At 37.1% G+C, this 20,559-nt stretch overlaps 2 protein-coding genes, 1 long non-coding RNA gene and 2 pseudogenes across 5 annotated transcripts; 1 reads left to right on the top strand and 4 right to left on the bottom strand.

Moving 5' to 3' along the window:
• Positions 1-345: 345 nt before the first annotated feature.
• Positions 346-1,602, bottom strand: LOC104731759 (putative RING-H2 finger protein ATL53). The gene has a single exon (XM_010451238.3). It carries the CDS (start codon positions 1,438-1,440, stop codon positions 532-534), a length of 909 nt encoding a protein of 302 aa, XP_010449540.1. The 5' UTR covers positions 1,441-1,602; the 3' UTR covers positions 346-531.
• A 686-nt stretch (positions 1,603-2,288) lies between these two features.
• On the bottom strand, positions 2,289-7,296 carry LOC104731757 (uncharacterized protein At4g17910). 2 transcript variants are annotated; one of them, XM_010451236.3, is made up of 16 exons: positions 5,297-7,296; positions 5,141-5,204; positions 5,017-5,062; positions 4,692-4,828; positions 4,541-4,617; positions 4,370-4,442; positions 4,196-4,285; positions 3,999-4,072; positions 3,802-3,889; positions 3,584-3,710; positions 3,394-3,498; positions 3,196-3,319; positions 3,019-3,070; positions 2,899-2,943; positions 2,713-2,811; positions 2,289-2,627 (listed from the first exon to the last, which is right to left on the bottom strand). In XM_010451236.3, exons 1-16 carry the CDS (start codon positions 5,347-5,349, stop codon positions 2,475-2,477), a joined length of 1,407 nt encoding a protein of 468 aa, XP_010449538.1. In that variant the 5' UTR covers positions 5,350-7,296; the 3' UTR covers positions 2,289-2,474. The 2 variants fall into 2 exon arrangements, with proteins under 2 accessions (XP_010449538.1, XP_087334767.1); XM_087478641.1 differs by having other exon boundaries at positions 4,532-4,617; positions 5,297-7,260.
• On the bottom strand, positions 5,579-7,055 carry LOC104731758 (putative pentatricopeptide repeat-containing protein At4g17915 pseudogene; annotated as a pseudogene). The gene has a single exon (XR_015574676.1). The product of XR_015574676.1 is annotated as a putative pentatricopeptide repeat-containing protein At4g17915 pseudogene (transcript).
• A 259-nt stretch (positions 7,297-7,555) lies between the features above and the next one.
• Positions 7,556-9,017, top strand: LOC147930534 (uncharacterized; annotated as a pseudogene).
• Positions 9,018-19,060: 10,043 nt separating this feature from the next.
• LOC104731756 (uncharacterized) lies at positions 19,061-20,247 on the bottom strand. The gene is made up of 3 exons (XR_758644.3): positions 20,016-20,247; positions 19,848-19,909; positions 19,061-19,379 (listed from the first exon to the last, which is right to left on the bottom strand). It is a non-coding gene; the product is annotated as an uncharacterized LOC104731756 (long non-coding RNA).
• Between the last annotated feature and the right edge of the window lie 312 nt (positions 20,248-20,559).

Below are 20,559 nucleotides of genomic sequence, written 5' to 3'. Positions count from 1 at the left end.
TTTAATCAATACTCCCTCCATTCTAATTTAACTGTCGTTTAAAGTTTTTGCACACAAATTAAGGAAATTATTAAATTTTATGTTTTGCCCTTCATTAATATATTTTATAATTTTTTCATTGGTTGAAACTTTAAAGTAGCAGAGATAAGATTGGAATATTCATCAAACATCTGCATTGAAAATCTAAAACAACAACTAATATGAAATAAAAATTAAATCCTAGAACGACAACTAAATTAGAACGGAGGGAGTAGTAAATATATAAACTGTAATAAAATTAAATCCAATTGTATGTGATGATTTAAATTCTCTAAAAAACCAAAAAGTATATAAAGACACAGAAACTTAAAACCTTTAAACTAAGATGATGTTTGTATCCATTATATTTATATGTATGTATGTAAAAATTTCTCAAAGTGTAAATACAATAATATATGTTTCATACTTTCATATGCCCACCCCCACCCCCACCCCAAAAAAAAAAAAAAAAGATAATGTAAAGGAAACTAATCAGAGTAAGGGGAAGTAGGTTTAGAGATATGATCTAGTCCTTCCTTGAGTCCCAAGAATCAATCCACCACTTGAGAATGATCTTTTTAAGTCTACATGCTTCACTCTGTTTCCAGTTTCAAGATCATTATTTCCTTCTTCCTCTTCTCCGTCTCTGCTTATCCGCATAACAATATCCGCGGCCGAGAACCGACGTGGATGATGAGAACTAATCGCAACACTAACCACTTCCCGATGATCAACAACGACTACATTGCCTTCATTACTTGTAAACTGATCAAGATTCATCACCACAACACGATGATCGGGTTGTTGAGTGGTAGGCACGACGATCTTAGCCCGACAAAGTGGACAATTTGAGTGAGACTTAAGCCACCGATCGATACAAACGACGTGGAAAATGTGGTTGCATTTAGGCAACAACCTTAAGCTCTCGTCTTCGTTAAACTCTCCAAGACATATTGAACAATCAGTACCGTTGATCTTGAACCCGTTTTGATGCTTCTTTAACTTGAAGAATCCAATCTTTTTAATGACAGCATCGTCTAAACCGGTGTTTGACGACTCGTGAGCAAAAGGGTCGTCTTGGTCTCCATTTTCCGACGAGTTAACATCGAGAATGAGATCTGATCTTCCGGTTTCTGAGGCAGCTTCATTGTTGGTGTCGTTGGAGCAGTACTTTGAGACAAGAGTGTAGTAAGTTGCCATGAGAAAGGCAGTTATAAATATGCCAATAATGGCAATAACAAGAGGGGAGAGATTGGGGTTTGATGAAACGCCGTCGCTTAGGAGTTGTTCATAAGATATTGGTGGTGGAGAGAACTTGATGTAACTACACCATTGAGGGCAAAATGTGGAACATAAGCCTTGAGTACAGTCTCTTGGATTTATATATTGAGTCCAAGCATTAGGATTTGGATCGGACTCCATGAAAAATGAAAAAAAGAAGAAGAGGAAATTAGATTCTTGAGGGACAAATCAAACAATGATCATTCTTATAATGTGATCATCCAAATCGTAGCATAAAGAAGGTACGAATTTTGTTTATATATGTGTTATGAAATGAGGTTTACAGATGTGGAAGGTACTAAATTTGATATCGAATAATATATAATAGAGATATGCTTGTGGTATATGAGAAGTTTTGCTTTGTTTTTTATGGGTATCCCCTTACTTTTTTGTTCTTTTAATGTGACTTTAACTTTGTTCTTTAGCGTCTTTTTTCTTTTTCTTTTGATGATATAATTGGCTTGTTGACTAAGATATTGAATGTGGTACGTAAATATGGTTAGTTTTTATTTTGTTGTCATATGATTCTATTTGAAAGATCTGTATTAATAGTGTTGATTTTAAACATTACTAAGTCGAACCTGCGTGAGTTTGACCAAAAGCTTCTTTGGTTTGGGCTGTTTGCAAAGCTGAGCATCGACCGCAATGGTGTAGTTTATAACTTCGGTTATTATCCTCATTGATACATACCTTGAATTGATATGCAACAAGAAACAATTCCCCAAGAAAGTTCAAGTAAGCCCGAGTGTTTTAGTGACAACATTAGTCCAGTTACAGAAAGGGATGAAGCAACAAAAAAGCTCTCAAACGCTAAGTCTATTTATTCTGCTCACTTTTTTGGGGATCAACAAATCTGCTGATCTTGAATCAAAAACTACACTTGAGGAGTTATTGGTAAGTTGATCATGTCAAACACTTCTTGTGATATCCTTATGATGTTTGGTTTGATTTGATGATATGTTAACAGGTGATAAAAAGATTTCTGGTCGTTGTTGAAAAAGTCAGTCTTATCATCAATAATAAAAGTCACTCTGTAATGAAAAAGAAACTCATCACGGCAAGAAGAAAAATTCAGACTTCACAAGACTGTCTTTAACTTCTCTGCTCATATGTCACACAATCATATCTGAATCTAAAACTAGTGTCAAGTTTACAAGATGTTGTGAGCTATTAATTTACCAGAACTTTAACCGGAAACCAGAGAAATGAACGGTTCCGATTATAGCAGATAAAGCAAAGGCGTAAACTGTTAATATTAGAAGAGAAGAGAATGGAGAAGCAAAGATGGTATCCATAGTGAGGTTCACCATTCCTGTACCAAGGTTTGCCTGTAAACAACGAGACAAGTGAAATCAGTTCAAAGAGGATCCAGATTGATAAAGATTGTAGAGTTTCAGTTGACAAGATACTCACAAGCAGAAAGGTAGCTAATAGATTTTGGTCAATTGCTTCTTCAAGTGATGAAAGTTTGTTCACAGGTATATAACTAGACAGCATAAATATCCCAAGCGCCTGCAAATAAAAGCAGAGACGAATCAAATCTCAAGTCACAAAGACAAAGCGTGGTCCACTAGAATCAATTCTGAACTATAAAGAGACCTGAAGATCTTGCGCGAGCACCCAAGTAACATAAGGCATGTTGCACTGCATAATGTAGAAATGGTTTCAATCAATCTTGTCCCCTAAAATGCTTTTTGAGTTTTAAGTGAGTATCATTACCGTTCGACGAGAAATCCTCTCAACGTAGTTGTCAAGAAGTATAGTCACAACCCTGAAACAAACATACATATATATGCCCTATCATAATGAGATGGTATTTTCTATAACAGCTTGCTTATCATAATGAGAGTTTCTTATCATAATGAGATGGTATGTTCTATAACAGCTTGCTGTTACCATAAGAGAAGAGAAACGAGAAAGACTCTTGCGATTGAGCTCGTGGTGCTTCGAATATTTGAATGTTTTGCGTAAAAGAGACGATGGCCTAAGTGAACGCCAAGGAGGTACATGCCCCAGTACCCTGAATCAAAAGAGATTTAGATGCGGAAGAATAAAAAAAAAGTAGTAAGTAAACCAAATCAAATCAAACCTTACCAAGAATGCTAAATACTCCTTCCTTGTTTTTGCTGATAATGTCAGTTCCTCTTTCGTCTGAAAGCAAATATGTGTTCAGTCCACTAACCAACCAAGTTTGGTATCCTGAGAACCAATGGACGTTGAAGAAGCTAGTTAGGTTTCACTATCTTGTAATTAAGAGAGAAAAGGAAGTAAAACTGGATTGTACCTGCAAGAACAGCGAAACCTACGATTCCACAGTACTTAGCTGGTATGTTAACAAATGATGTGAGAATGGATATGGCTGCAAGTGTGAAAAAGAAATTCCAGTGTACTCCATATTCCGTAACATGGACCTTCGTATAGTTTAGAACCAACAATGGTTAGACTTTGTAAAGGGATAAGCAGCAAGACACAATGAAGAGGAATCGTGGAAAGTTTATTTACCTGATAATCCACACCTGAAGTAGTCCAGAGACGAATAAACCCGAGTAATAACAGTGGAGCGGTTGCTTTAATTCCAGTTATCAAGTTTCTGAAGCAATACAAGTAAAAAAATTGGACCAAGTTTGCATAATGCTGAAGTAATAACAATGCATTACAAGAAAAGGATAACGGAGTGCCAAGGAGAATCAATCACTCACCCTGATGACACGTCTCTAGCTTGCCGAGAAACAATAGCATTTGCTAAAACAAAAGAGCCGACCCCAAGATCCATCTGTTTGCATTTCAAATTGTAATATCAAGACAGATACAAAGTTACTATTCACAATAGGATGAACAAATCTCATATATTAGTTTAGAGCCTAAAGGACTATGAGGTTTGACATTTCAAGCATACCAAGCTAGTACCGTAAGTCTCTGTCTTGGCGTACCTCCTCGGAAAGATAGTAAAGTCAACCCCCAAGATACACAAGCATGTAATAAGCATCTGCAATGAAGATAATCCCTTCAGAGTAGATGGAAAGATAAAAGCAGAGTTGGCTTAAAGTAAAACTAAAGTAATGTTGTATACCAGAGCAACTCTATAAGAAGATACGCTTGCTCTAAACGAGAGAGCCTGTCCTCTCTGCAACCCTGAAGAAGATCTAGTTTTAAAAGCTTCAGTTAGCTTAAGTCAAAACCCGTAACTAACACATGTTTGGTTTGGAAAATAACGGAAAATGCCATGACTTACAAGTTCTACCTTTTGGCAGTCACAGAAAGAATCAGCAACAACAAAGACAACAAGACTGTTCCATGATAGACCCATTCTGATAGAACCTGTAATCAGTTTCAATGATCATAAAGAAGGATCAAATGTGGAAAAACTGGAAAAGAGTTTAAGAGGAACATACAGTGAAAAACAGGAGCATGGGAAAGACAATGAAGATGAAGTCCAAGCATATGGCATAAGTATAAGCCTTCCAATTTCTGGAAACAACAACCTCATCGTCGTTCTTCTTCGATGAAACGGCTTTACCACCATTATCATCTATAACGAAGATGTAACAACATCTTTAGACTAATCGAACTAAGATAAACATCACTCAACTTCAAAAAGAGCACTAACATCTTTAGACCTCAATGATGTGATTCCTCTTACAAAAAAAAGCATACATTTTTCCAAATTCTATGACCAGATTTGTTACTAAGAAGATGAAATAGATTGAGATAACGAACCAATTTTGCAGTGAAGACCAATGGAGTAACGCAAAAGAACCAAGAGCTGAAACCAAAAACGTCAATCAATCATCAGAAACTGAGCAAAAATCGAAGAAACGGGTCCAAAAGGAAATACACTTACAGGGACAATGGTCAATAGTGCTGCGATTTCCAGAATTGAAGATCCATCAAGATTGCTTACAAATCTGCCCCAAAGTCAATTCCAACAAAAACCCAATAAACAGAGGAGAAATCACAAATTTCAAAAATCGAGTGGACAAAAAGAGAGAATCTTTACTCTTCTTTGAGATGCTTGTTTGGATTCAGAGTCTGCTTTGGAAGAGAATCCATCAAAAAAAAAAAAAAAACTCAGAGATTTAAAGATCAAAACTTTCGTCAGTCCCTTCCTCGTTGATCAAACTACTACTATGAAGAAGATTTTAATTTGGCTCAAAATCACGAACCGGCCGGTTCAACTAATAGGTCCGGTTAGTGGGATTTTATCCGGTTCACATGAATGTACAGATTTTAAGTTCGCTTTAATCACGAACCGTCCGGTTCAATTAATAGGCCCCGTCGGTTCAATCAAAACTGTTATTCTATTTCATGATACACAAGTACATTACTTTCACTTCAACACTTGTGGTGTAAGAAGAAGACCGTCAGGAATTCCCAACCGGAGTCAGCTTCATTTCGGCCTTGGCTTTCCTGGCTTCACCATAACACCCCGACATCCGTAAACCCGACAAAACCGCTCGTCTCGCTGATGTCGGAATCTTAATACCTTTATTGTAACACGACAGTAGCAGCTTCGAAGCACAAACAAACCTCATGTCCTTACAGAGATTATGCACAACAGAAGTGTAACTATACTCATCTTTCACTTCCATCGACTCAAAATATCTCATCGCTCGGTCCACGTGACCCGCTTTACACAATCCATCAACCAAACAATTACAAGTCACAAGATTCAATCCAATCCCCATCTCTCCCATACTTACAAAATGCTGCTCAGCTCTTCTCGTCTGTCCTGTCCTCAACAAACCATTGACTATAATCGTGTGCGTATACTCATCAGCTTTCATTCCTTTCCGCTCTATCTCTCCTAACAAATCATCAACCGCATCCAAATTCCCGTCTTTAAAATACAGATTCAACAATGTGTTGTACGAAACAATGTCATGTCTCCTACCTTTCCTAACTAGCTCTTGCATATACTCATACGCCTCTTTCGTTCTTCCTGTCTTAATCAAAGCGCTAACAACAGCGAAATACGCGTACCCGTCATAAGTATAACCTTCTCTCTTCATCTCTAAAAACAACTGAAGCCCTCTTCGAATCCTCCTAGTCTTGAAATATAACTTTAGTATTGTAGTGTATGTAACAGCATTGGGAGTGTAACCCGATCTCCTGAGCTCTGTTAGCATCCATTTCGCAGTACCGACCCTCCTGGCTTTACAAAGCCCGTTAATAAGAATGTTATAAGTCATAAGCTCCGGTTTAAACTTACTCTGCATCTCCTTAAATAGCTCAAGAGCATTGTCTATATACCCACACTTGCATAGAGCATCAAGGAGAACATTGTATGTATCAGGACCAGGACTTAGCCCAGCGAGCTGAAGATCCTTATAAAGAACCCGAAACGCTTCTTCTTGTTTCCCTAGCTTAAAATAACAACACATCAAAGTATTATAACTCCACAAATCAGGATATATACCCCATTCAAGCATTTCGTCGAACAGGTAGAGGACACGATCTAACATCAGCTGTTTAGCTGCTCCAGCGATTAAAGAGTTATACGTAGCGACGTCTGGTCTAATCCCTGCGTCTCTCATCCGACGAGTCACGGCGTAAGTAGCTTCTTCTATACCGACGAATCGACAATACCCACTGATCAATGTGTTGTAAGTGACGACATCAGGGGGCACACCTAATCTGATTCCGTCTATGATTAAAGACTCGGCTTTTTCCAGTTTCCGAAACTTGCAGAGCGAATCAACGCAAATGTTTAATAGCCTCGTTGATAGTCCGGTGAAATTCACCAACCCACGAACCATTCTATCGGATTAATCCGAACAAACATAGAAGAATGGTAGAAGAAGAAGAAGAAGCAAGCTTTGCAGATGAATTCGTGGCATTTGGATTTGATAAACAAACGAAAGAATTGGAAAAAGTTCGATAATTTAGATTCAGATCTCGGCGAAGAATGTGAGGGGTTCTACAAGAACAGTCTTCAACTTCTAAGTTATTACTCATATCTATAAATTTTTTAAAAATTACTCAAATGTTTAGTGCCCAGTAGTTAATTACAATTTACTCATTAAATTTGTTTTTCGATTTTGAAGGATGTATATATAGGCTATGCTATACAATGAAATCAAATAAGAAAACCTTTTACACTATTCTTGTTTTCTTAACATGGTATCAGAGCAATACCTAAAATTTTAGGTCTACGATCTTAGCTCTCTTATCTGATCTGATTTATTTTCTTCTCTTTGTTTGACCTAGGTAATTCGATATATTCTAATCGATTTACTTTCTTATTCTTTTCTAAACAATGAGTGAAGAATCCTCTGTTACTAAGGCTACTCGTGTACGGACCGAATCCTCACGACGGAGGATTGATCCATATGATCTCAGCTCCGGTGATAATCCCGGTTCTGTTATCTCTCAACCCCAGCTACGTGGTCCGAACTATGATGAGTGGTCTTTGAATATTCGACTTGCTTTGCGTGCAAGGAAGAAATTTGGGTTCGCCGATGGAACGATAACAAAACCTGCTGACGACTCGGAAGACCTTGAAGATTGGTGGGCTAACAATGCAATGGTCGTGTCTTGGATTAAGCTCACGATTGCTCCTGATCTGAGCAGTTCCTTGTCCCATCATGAGATAGCTCATGATCTCTGGACACACATACAGAAGAGGTTCTCGTTGAAGAATGGACAACGGGTTCAAAGGCTTAAAACAGAATTGGCGAATTGCCAACAAAAAGGACTTGCTGTAGAAGCGTATTACGGAAAGCTCACGAAGCTTTGGACTACTCTGGCCGATTTTCAACGTGCTAAGACTGTGGAAGAGATTGCGAGAGAGCGTGAAGAAGACAAGCTCCATCAGTTTTTGATGGGTTTGGATGAGACAATATTTGGCTCTGTCAAATCCTCTCTTCTTTCTCGTGACCCACTTCCGACGATTGATGAAGCTTATCAAGTGGTAACTCAAGATGAGGAATCACGACGAGTGGTGCGAATGGCTGACGTACTGATGGTGTTAGCTTCGCGGTGCAGACGACATCACGTCCTCGTCCTCCAACAGAGTTGCGTGATCCATCCGCTGTGTGTACTAGTTGTGAGAGGAACGGTCATCTCGCTGATCATTGCTTTCGGAGGATTGGTTATCCATGGTGGTGGGGGGATCGACCTCGTTCTAAACAGCCTTTCTCGAAACAGAGTGGTGGTGGAACCTCATCTAACGATCGTCGACTGATGTCACCTTCTCAACCTGTACCATCCTCTGATTCTCGGGTCGAACCAGCTCGAGTGAATCAAGTTAGTGCATCTGCTCCTCCGCCTGTTGCAGCCTCTGCGATTACGAATGCTGATCGCATCGGTTTTAGCGGGTTGACGGATGCTGAATAGAAACGTCTACGCGAGGTGCTGAGTGGTCGCTCTCCTGATGCTAGTGATCATCTATCGGGTAAGTTTTTTGTTGAATCATGGATAATTGACACCGGAGCTTTGAACCATATGAGTGGTGATATTGGTTTTCTCACGGATGTGAGTGAGATGGCTCCAATGTTCATCAAATTACCTGATGGTAGATTTACGGTTACTACTAAACAAGGAAAAGTTTCGTTAGGATCTCATCTTCAGTTGTTCAACGTCTTCTTTGTTGATGGCTTACAATGCCATCTTATCTCTGTTTCACAGTTAACACAAGATAGTGGGTGTCTTTTTCAGATTTCTGATAAGTTGTGTATTATCCAGGACCACATCACAACGACGCTGATTGGGGCAGGTGAACAACTGAATGGACTATATTTCTTTAGAGGCGTAGCAGCTGCGAGGATGGCACAAACTGTGGACGTGTTGCAAGGAGATGTGTGGCATCGTCGTTTGGGACATCCGTCCTCTAAAGTTATGGAGATGTTACATCGATCCGAGTCTAGTATTAGTAGTGATTTTGATTCTAAGTCTTGTGACGTTTGTATTCGCTCCAAGCAAACAAGAGATTCTTTTCCTTTGAGTATCAATAAAACATCTGAGGTTTTTGAATTAGTACATTGTGATTTATGGGGGCCTTACCGAACTACATCTATCTGTGGCTCACGTTACTTTCTTACAATCCTTGATGATTATTCTAGAGCTGTTTGGATTTATTTGTTGCCAAATAAAACAGAAACCTCAACTACTCTCCGAAATTTTATTGCTCTCGTCGAACGTCAGTTTGAGAAGAAGGTCAAGACAATACGCAGTGACAATGGTTCCGAATGTATTTCCCTTACCAATTTCTTTCGAGAGAAAGGAATTCTACTTGAAACGTCCTGTGTCGGAACGCCTCAACAAAACGGCCGTGTTGAGCGTAAACATCGTCACATTTTGAATGTGGCTAGAGCATTGCGTTTTCAGTCTCATCTACCGGTTGAATTTTGGAGTTTTTGTGCTCTTACTGCGGGTTACTTGATCAACCGTACCCCTACTCCTCTTTTGAATGGTAAGACTCCGTTTGAGATCCTGTATGTACGGTCTCCGCCTTTGACCCATTTGAGAGTGTTTGGTTGCCTCTGCTACGTTCATAATCAGCGACATGGCAGGGATAAATTTGCTTCACGGAGTCATCGGTCTGTTTTCCTTGGTTATCCATTCGGGAAAAAGGGATGGCGTGTATACGACCTTGAGACTGGCGTTGTTTCTACTTCGCGGGATGTTGTGTTTTGTGAGACAGAGTTTCCGTTTTTGTCTCGTTCTGATTCTGCTCTTGACATGTTCGGTTCTTCTCCTTCTCATACGACCTCTTCTCTGTTTGAGGATAATGTGGAATAGGGTACTCTGCTTCCGCCTGCTCCTGTTTCTGATCCAATAGAGGCGACGTTGTTGCCTGCGGATGATGTCTTGGATTCTCTTGATAATGCTACTGCGTCTCCGACACCGGTATGTCCTCCTCCTGGTTCTTTGTCTACCTCTCGTGAGCCTCTAGTCTCGTCGTCATTACTGGTTCCTTCTCCGCGGGTTGTTGAGGTTTCGGTATCCTCTGCAGAGGATGACGATGAAAATGAGGATTAAACTCATCAGCTTTCTAATGATGTTGATATTCCTCTTGGTCGGGGTTGTCGTCAGAAAATCCCATCGACAATGTTACATGGTTATGTGACGAATACTACTCACGACGGGTCCGATAGTTCGTTTGTTGATTCCTCTTGGTATCCAGTCGATTCCTACGTTGATTGTGCTCAATTTTCTGACCACCATCGGGTGTTTCTTGCCGCTATCACGGCTGGTGTTATTCCGCGGACCTATGCTGAGGTAGTGGAAGATGAACGCTGGCGTGATGCTGTCCGTGGTGAGATTGATGCTTTGGAGGACAGGGGTACTTGGACTGTCGAGACATTGCCTCCGGGAAAGAAAGCCCTTGGTTGCAAGTGGGTTTTCACATTCAAATATCGATCCGATGGTACACTGGAGCGGTATAAGGCTAGATTGGTTGTTCTTGGTAACAATCAAACTGAAGGTTTGGATTAAAAGGAGACGTTTGCACCGGTGTGTAAGATGGCGACAGTCCGATCTTTTCTTCAAGTCGCTGTTACTCGCGATTGGGAAGTGCATCAGATGGACGTCCATAACACATTTTTACACGGTGATTTGGAGGAAGAGGTGTTCATTCGTCCTCCTCCGGGTTTTCGCACTGCTGATAAGAACCAAGTGTGCCGTCTTCATAAATCGCTCTATGGTCTTCGCCAAGGCCCGCGTTGTTGGTTTGCTAAGCTTTCCACGGCATTACTAGACTATGGTTTTCAGCAATGTGTGAAGGATTACTCGTTATTTGCCTTTGCTGATGCAGATATCCGGCTTCATGTTCTTGTGTATGTGGATGATCTCATCATCACTGGGAGTTCTCGTGCGGTTATTGATGGTTCAAAGATTATTTGAGCTCTTGCTTTCATATGAAGGATCTTGGTATTTCCAAGTATTTTTTGGGCATTGAAGTGGCCCGCAACTCCACAGGGATGTATTTGTGTCAACGTAAGTACACTCTCGATATAATCTCTGATACTGGTTTACTTGGTTCTAAGCCGGCTTCTCATCCTCTCGAACAAGATCATACTCTGGCTTTGGCTCCGGGTGATTCTCTGTCGGATCCGTATCCTTACCGTCGGTTAGTTGGTCGATTGATTTATCTCAGTGTGACGAGGCCTGATCTCTCCTACGTGATCCATATTTTGTCTCAGTTTATGCATGCTCCCAAGGCAGCTCATTGGGCTGCTGCGCTACGGGTGGTTCGGTATCTCAAGTCAAATCCAGGACAGGGTATTCTGTTACGGGCTGGGACTGACTTGCGAATCTCTGCTTGGTGTGATTCTGATCATGGTGGTTGTCCGCTGTCTCGTCGGTCGCTTACTGCTTGGGTTATTCAGCTAGGGGGTTCTCCGGTTTCGTGGAAAACACGGAAACAGGATGTGGTCTCGCGATCTTCGGCTGAGGCTGAATATAGAGCCATGGCTGAAACGGTGTGTGAAATTCTTTGGCTGCGAGAGTTGCTTACATTTCTCGGTGTTGACTGTACTTCTCCTGTTCCGCTTCATTGTGACAATGAATCTGCTATTCATATCAGCAAGAATCCGGTGTTCCACGAACATACTAAACATATTGAGTCTGATTGTCACTTCATCCGTGACGAGATTCTTCGAGGTGTGATTGATCCTCAACATGTTTTCACACGGGTTCAGCTTGCTGATATACTTACCAAAGCTCTCGGTCGCAAAGAGTTTGATGAGTTCTTGTCCAAGTTGGATATTTGTAACCTTCATACTCCAACTTGCGGGGGGTATTGAGTGACGAGTGTTATTAGGATGTAATTATCTAATTCTATAAGTCTTATAATGTCATTTATGTAAAGTACTTAGGTTAAACATATGTGAAGGATGTATATATAAGCTATACCGTACAATGAAATCAAATAAGAAAACCTTTTACACCATTCTTGTTTTCTTAACACACTGTTAAAAACATGCGAAACGACTTCTCTCTCTTAAACTCACTGTTATCTTTCAGAGAGAAGCAGATTTTTGTTTTTTCGGCTATTCCGATTTCTATATATATGAATCAGATCTCTTTTCCGCTTTAGGCGGATTTAACTATCTTCCATCTTAGCTAGGTTCATTTTAAAATCCCGCATGCTTGTGATTGGACTAACCATCGGCTGTGTTCTTCCTCTAAAGACTAAGTAATTTCTTCGCCGCTAATTGCCGATCAGGCTTGAAGAAGACCTCATGGTCTAAAGCAGCGGATGAATCTGTGGAGAGATGGTTTCAAAGACATGACTACAAGCTTCATCTAATATGAAGAATTCAACGCCGGCGTTTAGCTTCAGTATTTGGTACAGATCTCATCGGCGAGAAGAAGCAAGAAGAATCCAGAACACACGTGTCAACAAAAGCTTCGTAACAAGATACGTGGTTAAAAGGAAGAACATGTGTCTATGCCCCTTATGGGTTATTCACTTTTATTTATAGCTTTTGTTTATGTGTTTGAATTAACTTAAAATTGGGCTTAATTTAGCTTGTATCATGTTTTGTAAGTTTGTATTATGCCCATTTTAATTGGGCTTTTAAATAAAAGAAAGGAATGGCTAAGTTAAAAAATAATTAAAAAATTGAACTTAAAATTCGAATAAAAAATAAAAAAATCCGACAAAGTGACTAAGGGTTGGCTGAGTTATTGACTTACACGGCTGACTTATGAAATATTTGTAAATTTATATTATTATAACTCAATATTTAAATGTACAATTGAAATATAAATATTACAATTATTATAACCAATAAAAAGTAATAATTATAGAAAAAGATTGATTTTTACACAATCTCACCAGAATGTGTTAAACATACAACACATGATGTTTAGGAGTTAGTGTTAGGGTTGGGGTTTAGGATTTGAGATGTAGGGTTCAGATGAATAACATTATTTGTTTTTTGGTTTTGGTTTTAATGTGTTTTAATGTGTTTAGTTTAAGGTGGTAATATGGATATACTAATATTATTACCATTTGAATATTTTTTTAAGAAATCAAAATTTTTTTTGTTATTTCTGGTTATAGGTCGGTTAGATTAATATATAACTATAAATAATTCAAAATATATTGTAATTAAGTAGATTAGCCTAATATAACTGAAAGTAAGCTGAATATAACCGAAATTATCTAAACATACCAATTCAAAAATACCAAATTGGAAAAATTATTTTTTTTGGTTCGGTTCGGTTTGGTCGGTTATTTAGTCATTCTAATTTGAGGGTTGGCTGAGTTATGGTAAAGTTATGGCTGAGTTATTCAACAGATATATTAATTTATTATAAACCTTCTCGAGAATACAAAAGATGGATGACCCGAGAGAAGATCTCGTCCACCAAGCGAACTTCTCCTAGAATCATTTCCGAAAAGATCAGAAGTATGCTTTGTGAGTGTGGACTTCCCAAGACTTTCAGGGCAGATGCTGCAAGTTGTTGGTGAGACACAAACAATAATTATGTTTATTGTTAAGAACCACACGCGTAATAAATGAGATTTTAGCGATTTTTTGTTTAAAAGGAATTCAAAATTTGAATTTGAATTTAATTTTTTTTAATAAAAGTATTTCTCAAACAATTGACTGATATGGCTGAGTTATCGACATAAACGGCTGACTTATGAAATATTTGTAAATTAGAATTATTATAACTCAAAATTAAAATATAGAATGAAAAAATGAATATTACAATCATTATAAGCAATAAAAAGTAATAATTATAGACAAAGATTGATTTTTACACAGTCTGATCAAAATGTGTAAAACATTCAAAACATGACATTTAGGGGTTAGGGTTAGGGTTTGAGGTTTAGGGTTCATATTTCCAACATTATAGATTTTAATATAACAGTTTGGTTTTGGTTATATTGTGTTTGGTTTAAGGTGGTAATTTGGATATACTAATATGATAACCATTTGAAAATTTAAAATTTTTTGAAATTACTTTTCGGTTATTTCCGGTTATAGGTTAGTTAGATGAATATATAACCATAAATAATCCAAATGTTATCCAAATTAGGTCGATTAACTTAATATAACCGATAGCAAGCCGAATATAACTGTAATTAACCAAAAATAATGGAAAAAATAGTTTCCGGTTCGGTTCGGTTTGGTCGGTTATTTAGTCTTTCTAATTTGAGGGTTGGCTAAGTTATGGTAAAGTTATGGCTGAGTTATCGTTTAGGGTATTCTCAATAATATGAAAACGTATTCTTCTTTCTTTCGTAGGTCTTTTGTTATGTCAGATTCCTAATAAGTATTAAAACGTCTCTCGATGTCACAATAAGTGTTGTTAGGGAAGTGCGAAAAATCACTAATTTTGTGTCTGCTCAAATCCACACGCATAATAAATTCATAACGTGAGCTTTTTATCACAAGATATTATTGCAAATAATTAAATAATTATTATTCAAATTTAGAATTTTATTTTTCTAAAATTATTTCTCCAACAATTGAATATTAAAATTATTATAACTCAAAATTTAAATTTAGAATGAAAATATGTCTATTATTAGGTTAACTGATGGTTTCCCGCCAAAATATCGCTTTACGGCTGAGTTATAATCATTACGGGAGAACGAAAGGTCATGTGACGGCTGAGTTATAGTGAGTTATAGGAGTTATCACAAGAAACTATCTGAAAGTAAATGGATGATATATATGACTTTACGGCTGAGTTATAATATTTACGGGAAAACGAAAGGTCATGTGACGGCTGAGTTATAGTGAGTTATGACTGAGTTATCACAAGAAACAATTTGAAAGTAGATGAATGATATATATGACTTGACGACTGAGTTATAATATTTACAGGAAAACAAAAGGTCTCGTCGATTCATGTTACGGCTGAGTTATACTGTTTTATGGCTGAGTTATCACAAGAAACAATATGAAAGTAAGTGGCTGATATATATGACTTTACGGCTGAGTTATAATATTTACAGGAAAACGAAAGGTCTCGTCGATTCATGTGATGGCTGAGTTATAGTGATTTATAAATCCTTAATGGCTTATATATCGGAGTCGTTGAAAACATTAAATCGGGTTGAAAATTCATCGTCTTCTTCTTCGTCAGATGCTACTTCGACAGCTTCTTCTTCTTCTTGGTTTTCTTTGTCAACGATCTTACCATAATCAAAACAAGTGCCTTCAAATCCCCCACCGTACAATTCGTATGTAGATTCTACTTTCGAGTCACTGCTTGGCCGAATCATACTTCCTCTAGCTCCACTAGTTTCTGTAGACTCTTTCGCCGAAAACTCTACACAGAGACGTAGCTGATCGGTTTTCCATAGCTCCAACAAACTTTGCAACTGTCGATCATTGGAGACAAAAACTGGTGGAGTATCATGCACCATATGTTTCAGTGCCTTGTTCGAGAACATGTAGCTCAGCTTTAGCTCATGGCTAAACGCGTCCAATCCGTAGTCTTCAAGAACAAGCTCCATAAGCTTGTCGTGTGTTGTGCCTCCATCTATCTGCACAACTATACACCCTCTATCGTCGGTGTTAAATACATATCTCTATGTCTTTATCCAATTACCGGACACAACTAGTACCGGAAATGGATCCATGAAAGATAATGAAGAACAAGGTGAAGAAGAAGTAGAAGAACAATGTGAAGAAGAAAGTGAAGAAGAAGTAGAAGAACAATTATAATAAGAAGGTAAATAGTTCACTTATTAACCAGTTGAAGAACAAGAGTCGAACGACGTTTCGTATTTCCGGAGAAAAAAAATGCTGACATGGAATGCTGACATGGAATGCTGACATGGATGCTGCATCTGACGTGGCAAGTCAGCCATCAAACAATTAATAACTCAGCCTAAATAAAACTCAGCCATCAAACAAATTATAACTCAGTCACAACATGAAAAACATTACAATAATTAAAAAGCAAAAAATCTGCTGCCAAATTCAGCCGATTCATCAACTGAAAATATGTAACTCAGCCGTATCGTTTAATAAGTCAGCCGTAACTGAATAACATTCTAGAAATTAATCTTTTGCTACTAAGTCAGCCGTCAAATGGCTGAGTTGTACGATAAGAACATCTCAGCCGTAACTCAGCCGTAACAACATCTCATAAGTCAGACGTTTTTCATAACTCAGCCAGTCGGAAAATGGTAACTCAGCCGTATCGTAGTGTTAACTCAGCCAAAATTTTGACAACTCAACCATCAGGTGAAAACTCAGCCGTAAGGATGGCTGAGTTAGAGCATAACTCAGCCGTAAGGACGGCTGAGTTAGAGCATAACTCAGCCAGATTTTAATAAGTCAGCCGTAATGCTTGGCTGAGTTATGCTCTAACTCAGCCGTCCGCTCTTACTCAAATGTTTTTTCCATAACTCAGCCGCAATATACCTATAACTCAGCCGCAACATACCTTTGTAACGCGTTACGGCTGAGTTATGGTTACACGTCAGCGATTTCTGATGTGGCATCTGACGTGGCAATGGCATTTTTGTAATAACGTTTTTTCCGGTAACATAAAACAAGGGCACGCTGGGTATTTTGAAAATACCCAAAATATTCTAGTAATAAAAAAGTTTTTTTGTAGATTCTGGTAATATTACCAAATTTGGATAACATTTGAGTAAATCACCCTTATAATATTGCTTTTACCAAAAAAAAAAAAGTTTATAATATTGCATAAGAAACTCCTACTTTTTTGTTTCAATCAAAGTAACAAACTTAGAAGTTGAAGACTGTTCTTGTAGAACCCCTCTCAGATGCTGCAATGCAGAAAGCACAAAAATTTTAGATTTAAAATATTGCCACATCACATAAACCAACAAATCCAAGACCTGCAAAAGCAAGACACTTGGGTTTAAGAACAATCTTTTTTTTTTTTTTTTGGTAAGGGTTTAGGAGCAGTCTTCAATTTCAATGTTTATACTTATACTAGTATTTGCTCCGTACATACACACATAATTACTATTTGTCATAAAACAATATATAACTAATTATTAATTGGAAAAAGTAATAGTAATCCCCTATATAATAAAATGAAAATACACAACTTTTTTTTGTAGACTATATAATTTTTATAAGTTGGTTACAAAATAGGTTATAGATTAAATATAGGTTGGTTACAAAAGAATATTATAAATTAATTGGTCAATCTGTGGGTTATATGAATACACTTCAGAATATTCCAAAGAATCTTCTTAAAGAGAATATTCCAATGATTTATACAATTTCCAAAATAAAATCTTTAGTATTCCATGTATTGTTACAAAATATATATTGTTAGGCATAAAAATATATGAGAAATACCCTAGAATAGCACCATTTTAGGTTTTTTTCTTCCAAAGTTAGCACACATGTTCAAATGTTCCAAAGTAGCATTATTATTATTTTATCTTAAATAATAAAATTAATTATAATTTTTACTTAATGATTTTAAGAACTTTAGTGAAGCTTTCGGCAATGCTTGCGTTAAAGCTTCCGACGAAGCTTCCGTTCTCAGATTTTGAGATTTAGGAATCAAGCAGTTTTGTGTGAATCTGTTCGTGATTCTATGGTTGGTCCGTATTTGTTGCCGAAGTAGGGTTGAAAGTTTTTGGTAATCTCTTTGTTGGCTTTGTTGATGTAGTTCTTGGATATGGTTGAGATTCGTTCTAGGTCTGGGATCAAGGATCTTTGAAATTTAGTTGGTGGATCTCTAAATTAGCTGACAAACTCTTCGTCTTCTTCGTTGTTAAACAGAAATGGATTGATTTCTTTCTCGATTGGTTTTGATTTGGTCACTGGTTTTGAGAATGATGATTTATTCTCTATAAGAGGTGAAGAAAGCTTGGAACTTGAGGATTTTGTGGTGGTTTTGTTTTTGGATGAGCTTGATTTGAACAGATCTGCTGATTTATTAATCAAAGAATTAATGGGTTTTGTGGAATTTGTGGGTTTTGTTCCAGAATTGAGATTATTGAGCTCGGAGCCTGTCTTAGTCGTGTTAGAAGAAGATTTGGTGGAGTTAAGTTTGTGAGACTTACCCATGGAGGTCTTGGCGAGTTTAGTTTGGTTCTTGCTAGAAGAAGAAGAGATGGGTTTAATGAAATTGGTTTGATTCTTCTTAGTGCCAGATGTTGATGATGAAACAAAACCAGTATGCTTCTTCTTCTTAGGGGGAAGAGGAAGATTAGTTTCACCATCGTCACCACCTGGCCGTTTTTTTGTTTTTAATCTTTTTCATGAAAGTATTCCTGAATTCAAGAAAATTTTCATGAATATTATATAATCTTTCCTAAAACATTCTACTTAACAAATATGGACTAATATTATTGAATCATTCCAAAATATAATTAAATCCTTGATTAATTGTATACAACCATTATGATATTTATTCAAAATCACTTTAAAGATGTAATCCTCTTATAATATTTTGAGAAATGATTTTCATGAAGGTCATCCTAAATTGCTAAAAGTAATTCCTAAGTATTACTGAATCTTTCCTAAATTTTTTTAAACAGAGTGTTTTTACTTAGTTGTTCTATCTTACTCAGAAATGGCATGAAAAATCATCCCAACATCAGCAACAGTAAACCCAAAACACCAAATCATATCCATCAATAATCTAGTAGCAAACTACACCAACATACCACAAAGGAAGAAAAAACCATGAAGCCAAAAAAAGCTTTAGTGTTATGTGATTCTATCCTTCCTTAAGTTCATCATAAAATCCAAACATTTTTATGAAGGTCATCCTGAAATTCAATAAATCTTTCATGAACTTCGTAGAATCCTTCCTGAATTAAAGAAAACTTGTAACAAACTCAACACAGTTACCTGAACAACTATTAACTTGTCAAATAGAAATCTTTGACATTCTTATAGTGCATAAACATCAAACGAGTACCAAAATAATATAAAAATGTTTGACAACCATCATAGATGTCTAACAACAGATATAGATGATAGATGAACCACACTTTTTCATTGATTTCACCATGGCTATAGAATCTTCCAAGTCTTCGGTATGCAAGCATGTTTCACGCAACTTCTCCAAAATGTTGTTGCTGAGATTAAGAACAGTTGGTGCTGCATTTTGGGCGTGATGTTGGATGTAGTAAAACCCCATCTCGGCTAAGCTTTCATTTATCTCTGCAAAACCATCAATAGTAGATAACTCTTGCATTCTCTAAAGAAAATAGACAAAATTCCCAAATATTTTAGTGTGTCTTAAGTAGCAAAGTAAAACTAGCACACATGGTTAACTCAGAACAATTAAAACAAAATATGCAAACAAACACCTGATATACAACGAAATCAAGCTATTGAATTTACTTATTTTTATTGTGTCGAGATAATGTATCAAAGTAGTAGATGTTTGGGAAGCTTATAAGGAATTTGATATAAATTAAGATTCACAGGCAATATTCCAAATAGAAGCAAGGTTAACTAACAAAGGAGAATCTTAAATAGACTAATCGAGGACTAACTAATCAAAGCATAGTCTATATCGATGCTTATGAAGGTCGTCCTGAAGATCATATAAGCTTTCCTGAATTGCATATATATCTTTTACTCGTTAAATCCAATGAACATAGAAAAGGTGGAAGAGAAGCTTACCGGTTTGGAAATTGAGAGACCCAAATCACAAATCATCCAATCTACTGAAAATCTGAAACTTTCTGAAAATTAGAAAGGGAAGTTAATCACAACAGAGGTTTCAATCGGACAAAGAAATGAGATTTAAGAATCAAGCTTCACATCCAAAATCTAAAATATCGATCTTACCATGTGTTTAAAATCTGAGACTGAAAAAGAAATACAGCAAGGGAGAAGCATCGGTGACGGCAATAAACATCATCTCTGATTTCATTCGCTGCATCAATCCTCAAAATCAAAGTTTTCCCTCTCTCTCCTCGCTTCTTCCCCATGTGTACCCTATTTTGCTCTTTCTCCTTCTCCTCCTCTGAACCTCTCGAATTCAACTGAATTTTTTTAGGTTTTTTGCATAGACGGTGACAGCTGCGTTTTCCCCTTTCTTTTAGTTTTATTTAATATTTTTTTTATTTAGATAATTTCTCTATAATTAAAGTTGTGCTAAATTTGGAATAATTAAGAGTGTGTGCTAGTTTTGGAACAAAAACTTAAATTGGTGCTATATTTGAGAATTGCCCAAAATATATTGTTAGGTGTAAAAAAGAATAAAATCTTGACAATTTATCACACTTAATCGTGATTTCCGAAATCTTATTGTGCAGTTGAAAATAAAATCTTACCTAAGCACGAGTCATATTAAAAAACTTTCACCAAATATGTTCAAAAATTAAAATAA

The sequence above is a fragment of the Camelina sativa genome, chromosome 12 (genome assembly GCF_030686135.1).
Source record: "Camelina sativa cultivar CO46 ecotype springtype chromosome 12, ASM3068613v1".
NCBI lineage: Eukaryota > Viridiplantae > Streptophyta > Magnoliopsida > Brassicales > Brassicaceae > Camelina > Camelina sativa.
This window is presented reverse-complemented; position numbering and strand designations above follow the sequence as displayed.